The sequence below is a fragment of the Lithobates pipiens genome, unplaced genomic scaffold (assembly GCF_037356315.1).
Source record: "Lithobates pipiens isolate NorthernLeopardFrog02 unplaced genomic scaffold, aLitPip1_a1.2 Scaffold_3, whole genome shotgun sequence".
NCBI lineage: Eukaryota > Metazoa > Chordata > Amphibia > Anura > Ranidae > Lithobates > Lithobates pipiens.
In genome coordinates, this window is record NW_027507790.1 from 55,281,949 (window position 1) to 55,302,096 (window position 20,148).

Genomic DNA, 20,148 nt, shown 5'->3' on the forward strand with positions numbered 1-20,148 from the left:
TTTGGTGCAGTGTATACCGCTCCTCCACCACTCCTGGCCATTTAAATGAATGGGCACCGCTGCTGAAGCATCTGCAAAGCGATTCGGCAGCGGCACTACACAGGCACATTTAACCCCCTTCATTGGCCAGGCAAATGGCAAATGGGCATACAGGTACATCCCTTTGAATTTGCCACCGGTCAGGACCTCCGTGAGTCCGATCGCAGGTCCCGCAGACTCCATCGCTGCGGGGATACCGCCAATCGTCTCACTGGGAGATGTTGATGTAAACAGCATCTCCCCGTTCTGCCTAGCAACAAGTGAAACTGATCTCTGTTCCCTGTGATTGGAGCAGAGATCAGTGATCTGTAAAACACAGCTATGCCCCCCCCACAGTTAGAAACACGTCCCTAGGACACACTTAACCCCTACACTGCCACCTCCTGGTTAACCCCTTCACTGCCCCTGTCATTTACACAGGAATCAGTGCATTTCTATAGCACTGATTGCTGTATAAATGACAATGGTCACAAAAATGTCCAATGTGTAATAGAGGGGGCTTTTGGGACTTTAAATGAGATGCACAGTAATATGCATCTCCATCCCTGTTCAAGTACATAGAGAAAAAAGGTTGGGACTTTAAATGAGGTGTCTATATTGTAGCTAATCGAAGGAGTCAAAGTAAAACATAAACAAGTATTTATTTGTTTGCCATGATTGAGTAGGTGCATAGCAGACAATACATGCAATAATGGCACATAGTGTAACAAATCATGTATCCAAAAACATTTGAATGTTAAAAACATGAATAGAATATACAATAGTATTGTCCTCAATCAAAAAAATCATTATAATATAGCAGTTATAATCCACGGCATTGCCTGAATCCAAAGACCATGCAAGTATGTATACATTGCATCTAGGTTAGGCCTGACGCATTTCATGGGATCTATCCAATCAGGGGCGGATGACGATACATCTATAAAAAGAGGTAAATATATCAACATCAACCATTCATGGACAAGAAATGAACATACATACAGGGAGGATAAGGTGGTCATCCCTGTAAAACTCACGTATCTGCTTAGTGTGAAACAAACATACCGCCGGGGTGCTAGGACCGAAAGGAATGCCTGTTCCGAAAGCTGTGGTAGTAGGGTCCAATAGGAACACAGGGAACATGAGTATGGGCATAACGCAGAGTGTCTGGAACAATGCAACAAAAGGGCTCCATTCTGTGGAACAATAAAAAACATAAATACCCCAAATGGTGCTAAAGATATAAAAATGTGAACTAATCAAAGAAAGGAGCCCAACTAAAATGGGTGTGAACTTCTATCAAAACAGCATAGATCCCCAGAAAATATAATAAAATCCTGGGATTAAAACCATATATGAAATAAGTGTCATAGTGGTAGTTACCTAGTGCTGCCGATATAGGAGTAAAAGCCAGCGATATCTGGTGCAGACTGCACAAGAAGTGTATCAGTCAGACGACTGCCTGTGAATGAAAGAAGTGATGAGCGGACCTCGCCCAATGGGTGTGTACACCAATAGTGACAGGTGCAGGCTGCACATATTATGTGTCAATGTGAGAACTGGCTGTAAGTGAACCTGCACCTGCAAAGTGCTTTGGCAGCGGCGCTTTGAACCCTTTATTCGGCAGCTAGTGAGGGTTAAAAACGTTACCGCTAACGCCCCCTCATGCCAGTGTGAATATAGCCTTATCGAGCAAAAAATAAAAAACCCAGTAGTAAACAAAGTTGAAGTAAACCCTGTTCTTGAACTTGTACCTACAGGTAAGCCTATATCAAGGATTACCTGTGGGTACAGTAAATATCTCCTAAACCTGCCACACTGCATGCAGTCGGTGACGTCACCGGCACATATTCTCTGAAGGGGTGGCATACCATGCCGTGGTCCATGACTCTTGTGCGCAAGCGTGAGAGTGATGTAATCGTCGCACGGCCAATCAGATGCCTGGAGGACACGAACCTGATAGGAAGACCGGGTGAAGACGGAAGCCCTGTCAACAGTGACAGTGCACCACTCGAGGGCTTTGTCCTAAGGTAAGCATTTTATAATGTGCTAGCATGTAAGGATGAGCTCAGGTGTGTTTGCATGGTCCACGTGCAGAGCCCGCCAGAAAGTGGGTGCAGCGATGCACTAATCACAAGCAGTGACACATTTCCCGATCTCTGCAGCCGTACATCAGGGCAATGTCTCGCTGCCTGTGATTAGCGCAGCGCTGCGCCCACTTCCTGGCGGGTTCTGCACGTGGACCATGCGAACACACGTGAGCTCATCCTTACTAGCATGCGATGCATGCTAGCACATCATGCCTTTACCTCGCAGGTAAAAAATAAATAAAAAATAGACTGCAGTTTACTACTGGTTTAAATACCACCAAATGTAAGATCTATTTGTGTGAAAAAATTATATACATTTAATTTGTGTACATTGTTGCATATGACCGCGCAATTACCAATTAATTTAGCACAGCGCTGAATAGCAAAAAAAATGGTCTGGTCATGAAGGGGGTAAAACCTCCCCAAGGGAAAAAGGTAAAATTATAAAACGTTTATGAACACATCCCCAGTCTCCGTCTTCAGCTGCAGCTTTCCAGTCAACAACAGCATAATGGCTATAGACTCTGGCAGTCTGAATAAGATGTGTTATTAATTACTTCCTACACCTCACCAAAGGATAACCACTGCTGCTCTGTAGTTTCAGCTTTCACACAGACTACACTTCCCACAATGCATCTGTGCCGGCTGTACAGGAGGTGGGCGGGGCCGGGAGAGCACGGCGTTCCTGTATTGTGTGATCCTCGCTGTGTGTCCTCACGATGTTTTTCCGCAGAGCGCTGCTAGTCGGAGGATCAACTGCTGCTACCGCAGCGCTTCTGGCCGCTGTGGCTGTCGGTAAAAACGGAGGAACATCCGAACCCGATAGTCTGACACCGCCGGTAGCAACGGGGAAATGGGACCGCAATTGGGACCGGTGAGGCTGCGTTTTGCGCATGCGTGGTGCTGGATGTTGGAGCGTGAGCTATAGATTTTCCTAGTCTTAATATTGCAGACACAAATTATTGGTATTTGGTCTAAAAATGAGGGCCTCTTGTTCAGACCCCGATGCTTCTGGATGTCCGCTGTAGTAGTGCGTTGTGCCAAGGTAGGCTGCCCAAAAGTGAATGGCCTGTAATGCACCTCAGCGCCTGAAAATATTGATCCTGCTGCATTTCTTTTTGCAGCATATTGCAATTTGAAGCAGGTGGGAGTAAAATAAGCCCTGTCAGCAGGGCAGGACTCAGGGTGGTGGGGGGCCCCTGGGCTTGAGTCACTTTCGGGCCCTACCTTCTATACATTACCGTATTTATCAGCATATAACACGCACCCCAAGTTTAGGAGGGAATTTTAAGGAAAAGAAAATTACATTTAAATGCCCATCAATGCAGCCTTATCAGTGTCCCATCTGCAGCCTTGTCCAGTGTCATTTGCAGCCTTGAAGTTTAAAAATGGCGCAGCGAAGATACAGAGTCCTGTGTATCTCGGCGGCTTTCGGGCCCTCTCAGCGGTGTAACGACATATTCGGCGACTCGGGCCCTCTCAGCGGTGTAACGACATATTCGGCGACTCATGACAGTTTGCTACGTAAGTGATGTTCCGTCGCCATCTTGGTACACCCCACACTCGTCCACAGTAAGGATACACAAAGGGTAAAGTGGACCTGTCGTTACACCCACCGGAGTTTTGCATTTTACACGCATTTATAACAGTAAAGTCAGTTTATATAGTGAAATACAGGACTTAGAACTCCGTCTGACTACTTAGATCTTGAATTTTAACCACTTCGCATCCAGGCCAATTCTGACATTTCTCTCCTACATGTAAAATTAATAATTTTTTTTTGCTAGAAAATTACATAGAACCCCCAAACATTATATATGTTTTTTAAGCAAAGACCCTAAAGAATACAATGACGGTTGTTGCAACTTTTTATCTCGCACAGTATTTGCGCAGCAATTTTTCGAACGCGTATTTTCAGAAAAAAAAACAGTTTCATGCGTTCGCTTCTGCGTACGAGCTCACGGGGACAGGGGCGCTTTAATTTTTTATTTTTTTATTGTTAATTTTACTTTAATTTTTTTAGTTTGATACTTAAAATTGATTACTTTTATTCCTATCGATCACGATCGGACCTTTTTACAGTGAGATATGGGGTCAATAAGACCCCATATCTCACCTCTAGGCTGGGAAGCCTAAAATAAAAACAAAACCGATCACGGCTTCCCAGCCAAGGTGGCGCTGTTATTTTGAATGCAGAGGCCGGGCGTGACGTCATAACATCGCACCCGGCCTCCGAATGATCATAGAGACTCCTGGGACCATCTGGTCCACCGGAAATCTCTATTGTATCATCCGGGGGTCGGCGGATCCTGTGACCGACTCGCCGATGGAAGCGGTGAGTCGGTAGAAGCACCGGGGGGGGGGAAGTACCCTACCACCGCCCATAAGAAAGATCAAGCGGTGGAACGGTCGCTATGATTGTTCTTATGGTGCAGGGAATCGCCGGCTGAAAATGCCGATATCTGAATGATGTCTGTGGCCTCAGGCATCATTCAGATATAACCACCGAAAGCCGAGGCCGTCCCTGGATGTCCTACCGGCGCAAAGTGGTTAAAAGCAGCGGCAACCCTGCTCATCTCAGGTTTTCTAATCTGACAGAAGTTCGCTGCTTTTAAAATTCAACATCTAAGTAGTCAGACGGAGTTGTAAGTACTGTATTTCACTATATACTAATTTTAATTATATAAATACATCTAAAATGCAAAACTCCGGTGGGTGCAACATGTCCGCTTTACCCCTTTCTTAGTGTATCCTTACTGTGGACGAGTGTGGGGTGTTGCAAGATGGCGGCGACGGAACGTCACTTCCGTAGCAAACTGCAATGGGGCGCCAAATATGTCGTTACAGCTGCTCTCGGGTCCTCTGTCATACCTTGTCCCTGTGTTATGTCCATCATAGGGCAGGACTGGGCGTGACTGTGAGCTGACCTGAGTACACTCGGCTATGTATCTTGGCGGGGCCATGGGCTTGAGCCCAGTCAAGCGCAATGGTAAGTCCGGCCCTGCCTGTCAGTGTTGCCAGTGGCTGCAATCCAAACCTCCAGCATTTATATCAGTAACTGATCTAATAACCTCCGTCACTGGTGTCAGCGGAAGCAACAATAACCTCCGTCACTGGTGTCAGCGGAAGCAGCAACAACCTCCGTCATTGGTGTTTAAGGATGAGCTCAGGCGTGTCCGCAACCTGCATGTGCAGAGCCCGCCTGGAAGTCGGCACTGCACAGTGCTAATCACAGGCAGCGTGACATTTCCCGATCTCTGCAGCCGCCAATGGCTCACTGCCTGCGATTAGCTCTGTGCAGTGCTGACTTCCTGGTGGGCTCTGGACGTGCAGGTTGCGAACACACCTGAGCTCATTTTTATTGGTGTTAGCTGAAGCAATAATAACCTTTGTCATTGGGCACGCTGATGACCGCCAGCATTGGTGTCGGGGGGAGGCGCTGCTGTCAGCGGTCGCAGTAATAACTTTGTTTTAGAGCTGCACAATTAATCGTCAAGAATTGTTGCCACAATCCTGACTAAAGTGTTTCACAAATCTTTCTATGCAAAGACTTCTCTCCACTCTTCTGAAGCCACAGCCCTCAAAAGAAAGGAAGAGGAAAAACTGGGCAGTCTGCCAAGAATGAAAACATTCACTGTAGTATGCAAGTGAAAAAAGTTTAACCACTTAAACACTGAGTCCATTAACATAGGGGCAACAAGACTTCCAGCATGACTTTGGGAGGCAACTTGGGCACAACTTGAGTATGAATCACAGCATGACGTGAGGCAACTTACAAGGCAACTTGAAGTTGCATCCAGGACAGGGGACTTTGCTAGTGGCCATTCACATAATCACCTCTGTGGGAGGGAGGGGTTTGCCTAGAAAACTATTTTTACTTCCTGGAAAGTTGTTTCAGTTAAGACGGGATCAGACTTGGAGGCAACTTCCTTTGAAATCAATGGGTACAAGTTGCCTAGAAGTCGGATTGAAGTAGTACAGGAACCTTTTCTGAAGTTGGAGCGACTTCAGTAGTGTACATTAAGACGGCTCCATTCACTTTCATTGATTTTATCATGTTGCTTGACTATAGGCAACTTGGGACAACTTCAAGTCATATCCAAAGTTGCCCCTGTGTGAATGGACTCTAAGGGCCGGTTCACACAGGGGGCGATGCGAGGCGACACCGACTTGCCTCGCCACGACCTGCCGCGACCTTAGCGGCGACTTGCAAATGACTTCTGTATAGAAGTCAATGCAAGTCGCCCCGAGGTCACCCAAAAGTAGTACAGGAACCTTTTTTCTGAGTCGGAGCGACTCGAGTCGCTCCTCTCAGAACGGTTCCATTGTACAGAACGGGGGCGACTTGTCAGGTCGCGGCGAGGCAAGTCGTGTCGCCTCGCATCGCCCCCTGTGTGAACCGGCCCTAAATCTTTTTCTGACATTTGTTTGAAGTTAAAATAATTTTTTTTTTTCTTTAAAATTTCTTGGAACCCCCCAAACATTATATGTATGTATGTATGTATGTATATGTGTGTATAACACGCACCCCAATTTTAGGAGGGCATTTTAAGGAAAAAAGTTTTAGGAGGGAAGTTTAAGGGAAAAAAAACTTACATTTAAATGCTTATCAGTGTGCATCTGCAGCCTTGTCCATCATTGTAGAATGATCAGTGTCATTTGCAGCTTGCCCAGCGCCAGAAACAGCAGGGAGGCGGGACTGTGAGCGAAGCCAATCAGTCGGCTCAGTCTTTTTCGGCGGCGCTCTGCATTTTTCGGCGGCGCTCGCTCCGTCTGTCTGTCTCGGCGGAGTTCAATTTAAACGTGGGCAAGGCGCTGCTGAAAAAGACCGAGCCGACTGTACTGTGTACTCTGCTCGCAATCCCGCCTAGACTCGGTATTTTTTGGCAGCGCTCTGTATTTTCAGCTCACAGACAGTGGGGATTGGAGTATAACATGCACCCACGACTTTCCCCCGATTTTAAGGGGGAAAGTGCGTGCTATACGCCGATAATTACGATATACATATCATTTTTAGTAGACACCCTAGAGAATAAAATGGTGTTTGTTGCAATATTTTGTCACTGTATTTGCGCAGCGGTCTTTCAAATGCAACTTTCTTTTGAAAAAATTACTTTAATGAATTTAAAAAAAACTAACCAAGAAAGTTAGCCCATTTTTTTTTTTTTGTATAATTTGAAAAGATTTTACATTGTGAAAATTGTGAGAACATTTTGATTCTCATTTTGGCCAGAATCGTGCAGCTCTGCTTTGTCTCACTAAACAGACTAAAGCAAAGTTTCTGTAGAGTGATAATGAACACCAATGAGTTTTTTACAAGCTGGTGGTTAAAAGATAAGTAAAGGTATGTGTGTGTGTGTGTATGTATATATGTGTATATATGTGTATATATATATATATATATATATATATATGTGTATATATATATATATGTGTATATATATATATATATATATATATATATATATAATGGGGTTGACAAATTTGCTTGGAATCTAGGAGCCAGCTAAAAGTTAGGAGCCAGGTCCGTGACGGCGGTCTGGACCTGTCCCTGGCCTGACATGGAGACGAGTGAGGGGAAGATAGCCCCAGGCTATCAAGGCATTACAAGGGATTTTCACATTCCTTGTAATAGGAATAAAAGTGACACACTTTTTTTTTTTTTTTAAAGAACAGTGAAAAAAATAAAAATAAAAGTTAAAATAAGAAAAACATTTTTTTTAAATGTGCCCTGTCCCACCAAACTTGCGTGCAGAAGCGAACACACATATGAAAGCGGTGTTCAAACCACACATGTGAGGTATCGCTGCGATCGGTAGAGTGAGAGCAATAATTCTAGCCCTAGACCTCCTCTGTAACTTAAAACGTGCACCTGTAGAATTTTTTAAATGTCGCCTATGGAGATTTTAAAGGGTAAAAGTTTGTCGCCATTCCATGAGCGGGCGCAATTTTGAAGCGTGACATGTTGGGTATCGATTTACTCGCCGTAACATTATCTTTCACAATATAAATAAAAAATTGGCTAACTTTACAGTTTTTTTTTATTTATTTTTTTAATTAAATTATTTTTCCCCCCCAAAAAAAGTGTGCTTGTAAGTCCGCTGTGCATATATGGTGTGACAGACAGTATTGCAACGACCACCATTTTACTCTCTAGGGTGTTAGAATAAAAATATATATAATCTTTAGGGGTTCTAAGTAAAGGGAAGGAGATAGGCTGGCAGGCAGAGGAAGCTCCATTAGCATTGCTGGTTGTAATGCCAACGGCCACCACAAGAGGGCGCCAGATTCCAGAAGGACCCATAGGATCGCAGAAGGCCTCAAAGCCGGGGGCTCGATTACTGGCGGCGTGGCCCGACACGATCACGCCGGGGGGGGGGGGGGGGGGGTCCACGGAGACAGGATACCCCCAGCTGTGCTGCGCCAGGTCGCTAATTCTAGTCGCAAATGCGACCTGGTGCCCGGGTTTTGTCGAGCCTAGATATAGATATCTCTATCCTCTATCTATGTGTGTGTGTTTTTTTTTTTTTTTTTTTTTTTTTCCCTGATGCATACTTGCCTAGGTGGATGCAGCATCTGTCCCCTGGTGCCTCTACACTGATAACTGAGCGATTGAACACCACTGATCACTTGGCTTTCAGAGCTCCATGAGCAGAGAACTGCAGACTGTCAGTCACATCTGTTTACTCTGCCCCCTCCTCGCTTACTGGAGCGCTGAGCTGTGGAGGGGGCGGGGAGTGGCTGCCTCAGGCTCTGTGGCTTGCTGAGATGCTGAGCTGGTCATCAGGCACCAGGCGGAACCAGACTTTATTGATGCAGTGCCTGGACTGATATCCGTGACGTCAGCAGAGAGCGGACTTCAGCCTGCTCTCTGCTGAAGATGGGTCAAAGAAGTGCAAAATGAACTGCAATCCTGTGATCCATAGGAGAAGTACAGCCAAACAAGCTTTGGCTATACTTCTCCTTTAAAGTATAGCCAAAGCCATAAACATTAGAAAGGGAAAGGGTTGCAATAACTTTTGTTGAAGTATGTATAGTAATCTTTGGATGCTTATTTTGCCTTGTAGTCGGGAACCGATGTCAATGGTGAACCTACAGAAGATCAATGGAGAAACTGGAGAGGAAGAGTTGAATGAAAAACTGATTAAGCACAAAGCTAAAGCCACTAGGCACATCTTTCTTATACGACATTCACAGTATAGACTCAATGGAAAGATGGATGAGGAAAGAGTTCTTACATCACTTGGTGGGTATCCTAAAACATTTATTGTTGATGTCCAGATCATGTTAACCATTTGCTGTCCTGACCAATTCAGACATTTCTCACATACATGTAAAAATCAGCATTTTTTTTCCTTAGAAAATTATTTAGGAACCCCAAACAATATATATTTTCTAAAATCAAAGTCCCTGGAGAATAAAATGGTATCACAATTTTTTATGTTGCACGATATTTGCTCAATTTATCAAATGCAAACTCTTAGAAAGACTCTTAATGAATTTTGGTGCACACAAAGTCAATATAATATCCATTTTTCTTAAAATATAAAAGATGATGTTACGCCAAGTAAATAGATACCCAACATGTCCCACTTTAACCACTTAAGCCCTGGACCATTTTTCTGGCCAATGACCAGACCACTTTTTGCGATTCAACACTGCGTCACTTTAACTGACAATTGCGTGGCCGTGCGACGTGGCTCCCAAACAAAATTGACGTCCTTTTTTCCCCACAAATAGGGCTTTCTTTTGGTGGTATTTGATCACCCCTCTGCCTTTGTGTTTTTTTTTTTTGTTTTTTGTTTTTTTGCGCTATAAACAAAAAAAGCGACAATTTTGAAAAAAGAAAAACATATTATTATTATATATATATATATATATATATATATATATATATATATATATATATATTTAATTTTTTTTTTTTTTTACATTTTGCTATAATATCCCCCAAAAATATTTAAAAAAAAATTTCAGTTTAGGCCTATAGTTTTATGGCATTTTTATTACTTTTATATTTTTACTAGGAATGACGGCTATTTATTTATTTTTTTCACCCGTCACCGTTTACAATGTGATCGCTATGAAAAAATGGCGTGGCTTTGTGTGACACGTCACTGATCTCTGCTCCCGATGGCAGAGATCAGTGACACTGTCACTAGGCAGAACGGGGGAGATGCTTGTTTACATTAGCATCTCCGCGAGATGATCGCGGGTATCCCCAGTGATAGTCCGCGGGACCCCCGATCTGACTCCAGGAGGTCCCAACCAGCTTGTGCGATGGCACGGCGGCAGATTTAAAGGGACGTACAGGTACGGCCTGTCTGCCATTCTGCCGACGTACATCGGCGTGCGCCGGTCAGGAAGTGGTTAAAATTGCACACGCCCATTGAACAGCGACAAACTATGGTACCTAAAAATCTCCATAGGCAACACTTTAAAAGCCTTTACAAGTTACCAGTTTAGAGTTACACAGGAGGTCCTGTGCTAGAATTAATGCTCTGACTGTTGACATTCTCAACAATGCCTCATGTGTGGTGCGATAACTGTTTACGTATGTATATGGCACCTACGTGTGGGTTCAAATGTATGCATTAGCATGGGGGACAGGGGCAATTGAGAGACAAGCTTTGTTGACACTGCTCCTATTAATTTAATTTAACTTTATTTCTATCATAAGGCGTGAACAACATCCGCTTTGAAAGCATTGGCTGTGACAGGTCCTCTTTATGGAGAGATCTGGGGTCTATTAGATCCCAGACCTCTCTGCCCTTCAAAGCAGCCAATCAAACCGAGATTGGTTTGATCAGCTGCTTTACAAGCTAGTAATGGCTTGTAAACAAATTGAAACTGGAGATAACAAAATCCTGATTGCTTCCAGTTTCTGACATCACAGAAGAGTGGAAGGAACCTCTCTCTGTTCCTTCCAGTTTTCAGTGTATCCGATGTGTAAAAGTGATAGGATGGCTGTTTAGCCTGACCTTCTGGCGCCCCCCGTCAACGCTCTCAGCTCTGCTTCCTATGTTGGCACACACGTGGTCTCACTCCCAAGCCATGCTGTGTGCATCCATAGACACACACACGGCATGGCTCTGCCCCACCCCCTGCTCCTTCCTCACAGGATTTGACTAACGGCTACAATGTCAAATGGCTCCCGCAACTTACAGCCAAGCCTGTGGGAGAGGGGAGAGAAGACCTGCAGATGGGCACAGTGCTAGATTAATGTAATTATTAGGGAGGGGGGATGGAAGAACAGCTACTGGAAGTTTTTTTTTTTTTTTTTTTTTTTTTTTTACCTATAGAATCCTATAGGTAAAAATAAACATTTGACTGTATAACCACTTAATGTATGCTTTTTCAGAAGGATGCAAAAACTGATATTCCTTTCATGGAATGCCTGATATTTTATCTGCCTGGTTTCAATTGAATTACAACTGTTATGCTTTGGTTTGTGTAAAAATGAAACAAAGATTGTAACCCTTGGACCGGCCATAGACGGAGCGAATTTCTATCCTGCAACCACATCTTGATTCCCCCCATCAACACCGACGGGAATCTCTCACGCTGAGCCATTGTAAAATCTGGCAGGCTGGTTGTGTAGTTGCTGCCCATACATGGTTTGAATCTCAGCCAGTTCAGCAGGAACCTTCTATGGCCGGCTTTAGCTATCAAGTGAATTAACTTTATTTGTTTTGAAGGTCGTGAGCAAGCAGAGCTAACTGGGCGCCGTCTGGAAAGTCTAGGATTGAAATACACTCATATTGTACATTCATCTATGACCAGAGCTAAAGAGACAGCCGAAATAATAAGCAAATTTTTTCCAGGTAAGGTTTTTTTACAGTAACCCTGCCCATACCCACTCTAGTGGGAGCAGTGAGATCTTCTTTAGGGCCTGTGTTGATGTGATTTGAGCTTGTGTCTCTGCCATCTCTGCTAGTAAATACCTTATACAGCCCACTTCCTGTTTCTTGTCTGGTCATTAGCCTAGGCTTTATGACATCATGCACAGCTCTTGCTCTTATGACAGTTTGCCAGGATGGGGGGGGGGGGATGTGTCATAAGAGGGCCAATGAGAGCTGCAGAGCTGGAGGTGTGCCTCTGTGTAAATCCAGGAAGTGAACAGGCAACAGCTGCTTCAGCTTCCCACAGTTAAAATTATTGCAGCCAGACTTGGTGGAGGAAGCTTTAATCACCATATTTGGCAAGTACAGAATCACAGTGTGTATATATGCAAAGTGGTTGGAGGGAAGCTTCAGAATGGCAAAGATGTTTTTATTACAAATTATGTGAGCAGACTGCAATTTCTCTTTAAGATGCCTCTGAGATAATTTAGAATTAATGACAGATACAAGTGCAGTTGACCTCCTCCTGACCTTCCAAAAATGGATTTTGCATTCCAATAGATATGCAAGGGAATTCAAAACCTGCTTGATGCTAACAAAAGCCCAGAAACATTTACCCCCTTCCTGACCAGAGCACTTTTTGTGATTCGGTACTGCATTGCTTTAACTGAAAATTGTGCGGTCATGCGACATGGCTCCCAAACAAAATTGACTTCCTTTTTTGTTCGCACAAATAGAGCTTTCTTTTGGTGGTATTTGATCACCTCTACGGCTTTTATTTTTTGCACTATAAACAAAAAAAGAGCGACAATTTTGAAAAAAAAAAAAAAAGTTATTTATTTATTTTTACACTGTTTGCTATAATATCCCCCAAATATATATATATATATGTATATATTAATATATATATATATTTCTCAAGTCATCTTCCAGGACGGCACACCTGAGAGATGAGAGGCTCCTCCCTACAGGAAACACAATCAATCGACAGCTGTTTTAAGTCCCCACCCTTCCCCTTGATCCTCAGTTTTTTGATTGTGTTTCTCCCTACACAGCGAAACTGTTTGTTTTTTTCCAAATGACCCGAAGCCTGGGGCTGGTGGTCTCCCCCTGGGAGCCGGACCACAAGCCTGGGAAGCCTCTGGGTCTGGTAGGATATTCTTGTCCTTCCTGGGGGGTTCCCCTATCTTTTCCTCAGGGCGGGCAGCAGAAATTGGAAGAGCCGCCCTGAGAGCTGAAGGACCCTGGGTACAGTGGTGTACCCAGAACTTCAGGGGCCATTATCCTGTCTCCCCCTCCTTACCTGTACAGGTGGCTGTTCAGACGGGGGTGCTGGCCATCGGTTCTTTCCAGGGGGATCTTGTCCCCGACTCCTGGGTCCCCGGTAGCTCGCGTGGGCTGCCGGAGAGGGAGCGTGGCAACAAGCACCCGCGTCATTTTCAAACTTCGGGAAAATGGCAGCGGCGTTCTTACCCAGGAGGGAAGGCTGAGAGTCAGTAGGAGCAGGCGCCCACATCCTCCTTTCTCTAGAGCGAGGAGGCACCAGTTTACTACGGTGGATGTCTGCCTTAACCACCTCAGATATGAAGATGGGAATGAGGAATGGAAGGCATTGCCCCCCCCCCATGTATATAGACTGACTGACTGGTACAGTGCAGGACACAGCCTAACCTAGCACCTCCCTATGGGGACAGCAGTTGGGGGGGGGGGGGAGCACGTTGGCGGCTATCCTCCTTGCGTGTGGACCATAAGGATGGAAAAGCAAGCCCGCTGGCTGTGGCAAAAAGAGGAAGACGACAACGGTGAGTACTTTACTTTCCTTTTGCCGTGGGAAATTATCTGCAAAATCCCCAATTCCAGCCAGAGGGTTTCTGGGCATTTGAGATCTCACCTGGGGTCTGGATTCAAATAGCCCTTAAGCTTCTGCTAAAAACACCAGCCGCAGCTCCCTCTTGCATCAGAGAAGCTGTATGGTGGACAGGTGGTGCAGAGGAACGAGTGTGCCTAAACCACCTCAGATGAGAAAGAGGTAGGTAGGCCATTGCTCCCCCTTCCCCGTGTATATACTGACTGGTGCAGTGCAGAACTTGGGGTCGGGATACAAATAGCGCAGACGCCACTGCTAAAACCACCAGCCACAGCTCCCTCTTACAGCAGAGACACTGTGGTTATCGCAGCAGTAGGTTGCCAGCCTCTCCCTACATGCCCAGTTGTGGTACATTTAGTAGGGATGAATATAGCGTACAGAGGGGACCTGGTAGATACAAAGTTACTTACAGGCCAGGTATACCACTGAACAGGTTATTAATTGGGCAGTGGTTGGTGGATTCAGAAGCTCCCCTGGTCAGCAGGTGCACTAGGTTACCGGCCCTATTAGCCCAGCTGCTAGGAATCTGAAGTTGCTTCACAATGTTTAAAAGCTGACCTAACATTCAAGGATGGGCAGAGACCAAGCTACTGTGTGGCACAGTAGGGGTTCCCTTGTCACAGATCCTCCTTTTGGGGGTTGCCTGCTATAGTTAACTTTCATAAGCTCCAACCTCCCACTCCACCTTTACACTGTGTTTATATTATAATGTAGGAGGTAAGAAGAAACTTTTTTTATTGGTTTGGGCTACAATCCACTCAGTGGCAGATCTAAAGGCGATTCACCATAGATCGCTCCCTACATCCTTTTAATTGAGGATTTTCTGTGCAAACCTATGCAAGAGCTACATAATTGATTGTTTGAAGCCTGCAAATAGCTATTTACCTCCCAGGCTAAACTGGTAACCACCTCTTCTAGAGAGGTCTTAAATTGGTCTCTAGGGCTGGGCTCATTGAGACTTTAGTTGCTAATCAGCACCACCTGGATTTGTGCTGGCTAGCGTTTGCTCAGTCTATGGAGGTAAGGTAGGACAACAACTACTACTAATAGTAGGGTGTCCAACCATTTTAGGATCTGTTCCTTCACTGGTGGTGAAGGTTTAGTATCTACAGCCCAGGCTATGCCTATGAAATAAATTGCCTGTTGGTTATTTCATAAAGGGATAGACCATGACTCCTCATTGGCTGCACACCAGTAGATCAGTAGTGAAAGTTTGTCCTTGCTGGGATGTTTTTGTGGCACAGCAGAAATACACATTGAGATTTGTGACATCTCTGCTTAATAAGGACTATATTGCTGTACATCAGAAATGCACTGCACTGAAGCTTGTTTTCTGTCCTTTATATACTAAAGGTACTGCTTTGTTTGGCTACAGATCAGAAAAATACAACAGTGAAGGTGGTCTGTACTTTCTGGTTTTGTGTTGCACAGCAGAAATGCACATCATTGAGTCTGGTGACATCTCTGCTCATAATGGATATATTGCTGCACATCAGACATACACAAGATTGAGGTCTGTCTGTGGGGCTTTGTGTCCTGTTTTACTGCCTTGTTGGTTACTTATCAGAAAGGCAGCAGTGAAGTCTGATGGTCCTGATTTGCGTGGCGCTGTGCTGATTCAGACAGTGCTATTAACAGCAATGGCTGCCGAGTTTAAACATGCGATTTGACATGTTGAGTCGCATGACAAATCATTTCAATATGGATGTGCTATCTCTATTCATAGTGTTTTATTGTTGCACATCAGATTTATACAGCATTAAGGTCTGTGAGGTTTTTGTGTCCTGTATTATTGCCTTATCAGAAAGGCAGCAGTGAAAATTGATGGTTCGAATTTGTTGGGCTACATAGTAGAAATACAAATTGAACCCCTGCCAGGTGTAGTACATATACTGCCTTTGGTAATCCGTGTAGCACCAAAAAGTGGTGTTGTGCTGATTTTAGCCAATGCGATTTGACATGTTGAGTCGCAAGGCCAAATCGCTTCAATATGGATGTGCTATCTCTATTCAGAATTGTTATATTGTTGCACATCAGACATATACAAGATTGAAGGTTGTCTGTCCTTTTATGTCTTGCATATACTGCCTTATTGGCTGCATATCAGAAAGGACACAGCAGTGAAGGTTGCTTGTCTTTTTCTGATTTTGTTTTTGCTGCTCAGCTGAGAGACACATTGAGGATGGTGGCCTCTCTGCTCAGTATTGGTATATTACTACACATCAGACATACACAAAGATTGAATGTTTGTGTCCTGTATGTCCTATATTTACTGCCTTATTGTTTGTATATCAGGCTAAGCAGTGTTTCTCATGGATCTACCTTTCTGCATCTTGGGGATACACAGCAGGGGTTTGTTGGCTGCAATCCTCCAGGGAGTCACAGCATTGGGGACCCCTTACTTGTTCGACCTGAAAATTGCTATTTGTTTTTTTCCCTGCGACCTGTGTAATCTTGAGGTCTGTGGATCCAGGAATCAGGGACTGCTGGTGTCGCACAGACACAAATGGTACCCATTGGAAGCCATAGTATATGACTTCTCATGCGTCTTGCAGTCCCAAGTCGCAGGTTGGGTCGCACAGGTGTGGGAACCCTAAACTTATCTGTCCCTTCTGATTGAGGTTTTGCTACACAGCAGGAATACTCATCATGACGTTATTGTTTTATTTTGCAGCAGACCAGAAAGATTGCAGCTGTAAAGGCTGTCTGTCTTTTTCCTCAGTGTCTGCTTTTATGTTGTTGCACAGCAGAAATACTCAAGATTGAAGCTTGTTGGTGCTTTCTGTTTCAGAAAAACACAATGCTGCAGGTTGCTTGTGTCCTTTCTCAGTGTTGGTTCTATCTGAACTACACTACAGAAGTGCATGACGGAAAGGATTGTCTTGTGTTCCATATTTTTCCCTGTGGCATAGCAAAAATGCACAACACGGGAGTTTGTGTTCATATTAATCTTATAACTGTGGTGGTTTGTCAGAAATACACAACATAGAAGTTTGGGTCTTTCTGTCTTTATAGCCTTGTTTTGCTGTACATAGGTAAAGCACAACAGTAAAGGGGGTTCCTGTCCTTTCCGTATTTATATATCAGTTATGACCTAGCTAGCTGCACTAAAGAAATACGCAGCATTTAGGGTTTGCTTGAGTCTTAATGTTTTTACATCTTGGCAGCACATCAGAAAACCAGACTATGAGGACTGTTTGTCTACGTTGAGGTTCAGATTTGGGTCTCTTCCCATATTTGATATATTGGTTTAGCTAGTCACACTCAGGCACACAACATTGTTGTCTATGCTTGTGTCCTTTCTGTCTAAATCTATTGTGCCGTGCCCACAATCTATGATCATTTTATTTGTGATATTAATAATACATGTATCACCTTTTTGTATTTCAGCCTTCTTTTCCATGGAGGGGCCAGGAGTTCGGGCTGCAGCTGCCACATGTCAGAAAACCTTGACCACTTGCATTCAGGGATGCCAGAACCATTTCCTAGGGTTGAAGCCCTGTAGGGTTATGGGACACTGGAGGAAGGGGATAATGAATCGCCCTGTTTAGTAAGAACTTGGAGAGTTCTGTTCAGAGGAGTATTAGGGCCCAAGGATGAAGTATAAAGATGTATACCCGATCGAATAGGTTTCGGCTCGGTGCATGGCCTTCATTTTGCCCTTTTAGCAAAACTAGACATAGCAATATGGGTAGTCTACTCCTGCTAGGGACTTTAATCTCCTGAAGAAGGCTCTCAGGCGTAAGTAAGGACATAGATTGGGGCGTGCCTTAAACCCAGGGTTCAAGCTTCTGTTAATCTATTTCCCTTAAGTAGGCTTCCCTTTAGTCTTTTGCTGACATAAAGATAAAAAGGAAGCAGTTTTATTTCCCTCAACAGGATAGTGTTAAGACAGGCCCTCTTATTGATTAATGTAGTGTCCTTGTCTTACACAGGTCTCTTATTTATCTTTTTAGTGGTTCTAAGTAGCACCTACAGGCATAATAGGCCATGGTTGTTAGATGTGTGAGATAGGCAACATTGCTAACCTACAAGTTTAACATGTTTTCTGATTCCATTTTTAAGAGCCCATTTCACCTAGATACTGCATCTGAAGCGGAAAAGGCAGGAACATCTGTGGAGCAGACCTGCAGATCAGCCGCATGATCCAGCTAAGATGCCTTCATCAAGCATATGAGCGTATGGAATGGAGGTAAAGCTCACTGCAGAGCCAAGGTTCGCCAAGAGGGTTTTGCAGTGGCCCCACCCTAAGGTAGGCCTGAGGTACTTGTTTATCCTCTCAGGTGTGCCGTCCTGGAAGATGACTTGAGAAAAGTACCAGTTACTTACCGGTAACTGTCTTTCTGGGAAATCTTCCAGGACGGCAGGCCTACTTCCCGCCCGTTGGAGGAGGGAAAATTCTAGAACACTAGAAGGTGAGTACCTATGAGGAATGATTTCCCTTGTGAACCTGGTTCAGGAGTTACTTCTCTACAAACTGAGGATCAAGGGGAAGGGTGGGGACTTAAAACAGCTGTCGATTGATTGTGTTTCCTGTAGGGAGGAGCCTCTCATCTCTCAGGTGTGCCGTCCTGGAAGATTTCCCAGAAAGACAGTTACCGGTAAGTAACTGGTACTTTTTCCTCCGTTTAGGCTGATACATATTCTTCATATTTTTTGTAAAAAAATCGCAGTAAGCGATTATTTGGTTTGCACAAAAGTTACAGCGTCTACAAAATAGGGGATAGTTTTGACATTTTTATTCATTTTTTTTTCTTTTACTAGTAATGGCGGCGATCAGTGACTTTTTTCGTGACTGCGACGTTATTGCGGACATATCAGACAATTTTGACACATTTTTGGGACCATTGGCATTAATACAGCGATCAATGCTATAAAATTGCATTGATTACTGTAAAAATGTCATTGGCAGTGAAGGGGTTAACCACTAGGGGGTGAGGAGGGGTTAAATATGTCCTGGGCAGTGATTCTAACTGGGGGATGGGCTAGCAGTGACACGACACTGATTTCTGCTCCCGATGACAGGGAGGAGACGATCAGTGTCCTGTCACTAGGCAGAACGGGGAGATGCTGTTTACATCGGCATTTCCCCGTTCTTCAGCTCCATGACACGATCGTGGGTATCCCAGCAGCGATCGAGTACGCGGGCATGGTCACAGAGCTCGCGGCAGGCGTGTGCACGGCGGGAAATTCAAAGTAACGTATGGGTACGTTACTTTGCCCAGCCGTGCCATTCTGCCGAGGTATATGTGCTGACAGCGGTTGGCAAGCGGTTAAGCTGGTTACTCGTGTTACAATCTGATTGTGAAATCTATTTTAGATTTTCTAGCTAAGTAGTTGCCATTCTTCCATTTTTTTTTTTTTTTTTTTTTTTTTTATCCTTCCATCATTCTTTTAAACTTGTCCCTTGTGTTGCTGTTCCCAGACATAAATTGTGCATTGTCTAGTTTAAAGGAGAAATCCAGCCAAGCTTGTTTGGCTGTGCTTCTCCTGTGGATCACAGGAGTGATGTTCGTTTTGCACTCCTTTGACCCGTTTTCAGCAGAGAGCGGGCTGGAGTCTGCTTTCTGCTGATGTCACGGGTTTCAGTCCAGTCATCGCGACAATACAGTCTGGATCTGCCCGGTCCCTGGACTGACACCCGGCTCAGTCTCTCAAAGAACCGCTGAGAGTCTGAGCTGGCCGCCCCTCCACAGCCCAGCTCTTCAATGAGTGAGGAGGGAGCAGAGCATAGAGCTGTGACTGAAAGTCTGCAGCTCTATGCTCTTGGAGCTCTGAAAACCGAGTGATCGGCGATGTTCGATCGCTTGATTCTCAGTGCAGAGCTGCCGGGGGACAGATGCAGCATCCACCTAGGTAAGTATGAATCTGCAAAAAAAAACTTTTTAACCCCTGATATGGCTCTTACTCTGTTGTACCTTTTTCCCCTTACTTCAGGTGTGAAAAAATCGAGCTCTGATTTGCTTCGTGAAGGAGCTCCTATCCGACCAGACCCCCCTGTGTGCCACTGGAAACCAGATGTAGAGGTCAGAAGAGTTTACTATACGTGAAACAACCTATGTTGTGTATATAAATAGCAGTTTACAGTCTGTATGGCTTCTGATCAGAAAACTATTTCCAGCAGTATTATGAAGATGGGGCACGTATTGAGGCTGCATTCAGGAATCTTATTCACCGAGCTGACCCTAAGCAAGAAGAGGACAGTTATGAGATTATTGTCTGCCATGCCAATGTGATCCGGTACATGATCTGCAGGTGAGACTCATCCTCTGTTTATCCCGTTTAAAAAAAAAAAGACTTTAAAATTGTCTTTCTTTTCATACATCAGGGG

The 20,148-nt window shown here is 44.5% G+C and overlaps 1 protein-coding gene and 1 long non-coding RNA gene across 3 annotated transcripts in view; one reads left to right on the plus strand and one right to left on the minus strand.

Moving 5' to 3' along the window:
• Positions 1–661: 661 nt before the first annotated feature.
• Positions 662–2,076, minus strand: LOC143940407 (uncharacterized). The gene is made up of 3 exons (XR_013263866.1): positions 1,402–2,076; positions 1,084–1,214; positions 662–958 (listed from the first exon to the last, which is right to left on the minus strand). It is a non-coding gene; the product is annotated as an uncharacterized LOC143940407 (long non-coding RNA).
• Positions 2,077–2,757: 681 nt separating this feature from the next.
• LOC143940406 (serine/threonine-protein phosphatase PGAM5, mitochondrial-like) overlaps positions 2,758–20,148 on the plus strand; it is a 36,873-nt gene continuing 19,482 nt past the window's right edge. The window contains exons 1-5 of one of the 2 annotated variants that reach the window (XM_077461718.1): positions 2,758–2,982; positions 9,176–9,354; positions 11,807–11,932; positions 19,755–19,843; positions 19,939–20,072. In XM_077461718.1, the coding sequence (XP_077317844.1) occupies positions 2,828–2,982; positions 9,176–9,354; positions 11,807–11,932; positions 19,755–19,843; positions 19,939–20,072 (683 nt within the window). In that variant the 5' untranslated portion in view covers positions 2,758–2,827. The remainder of the gene's footprint in view (positions 2,983–9,175; positions 9,355–11,806; positions 11,933–19,754; positions 19,844–19,938; positions 20,073–20,148) is intronic. The other variant, XM_077461719.1, reaches the window with a different exon arrangement.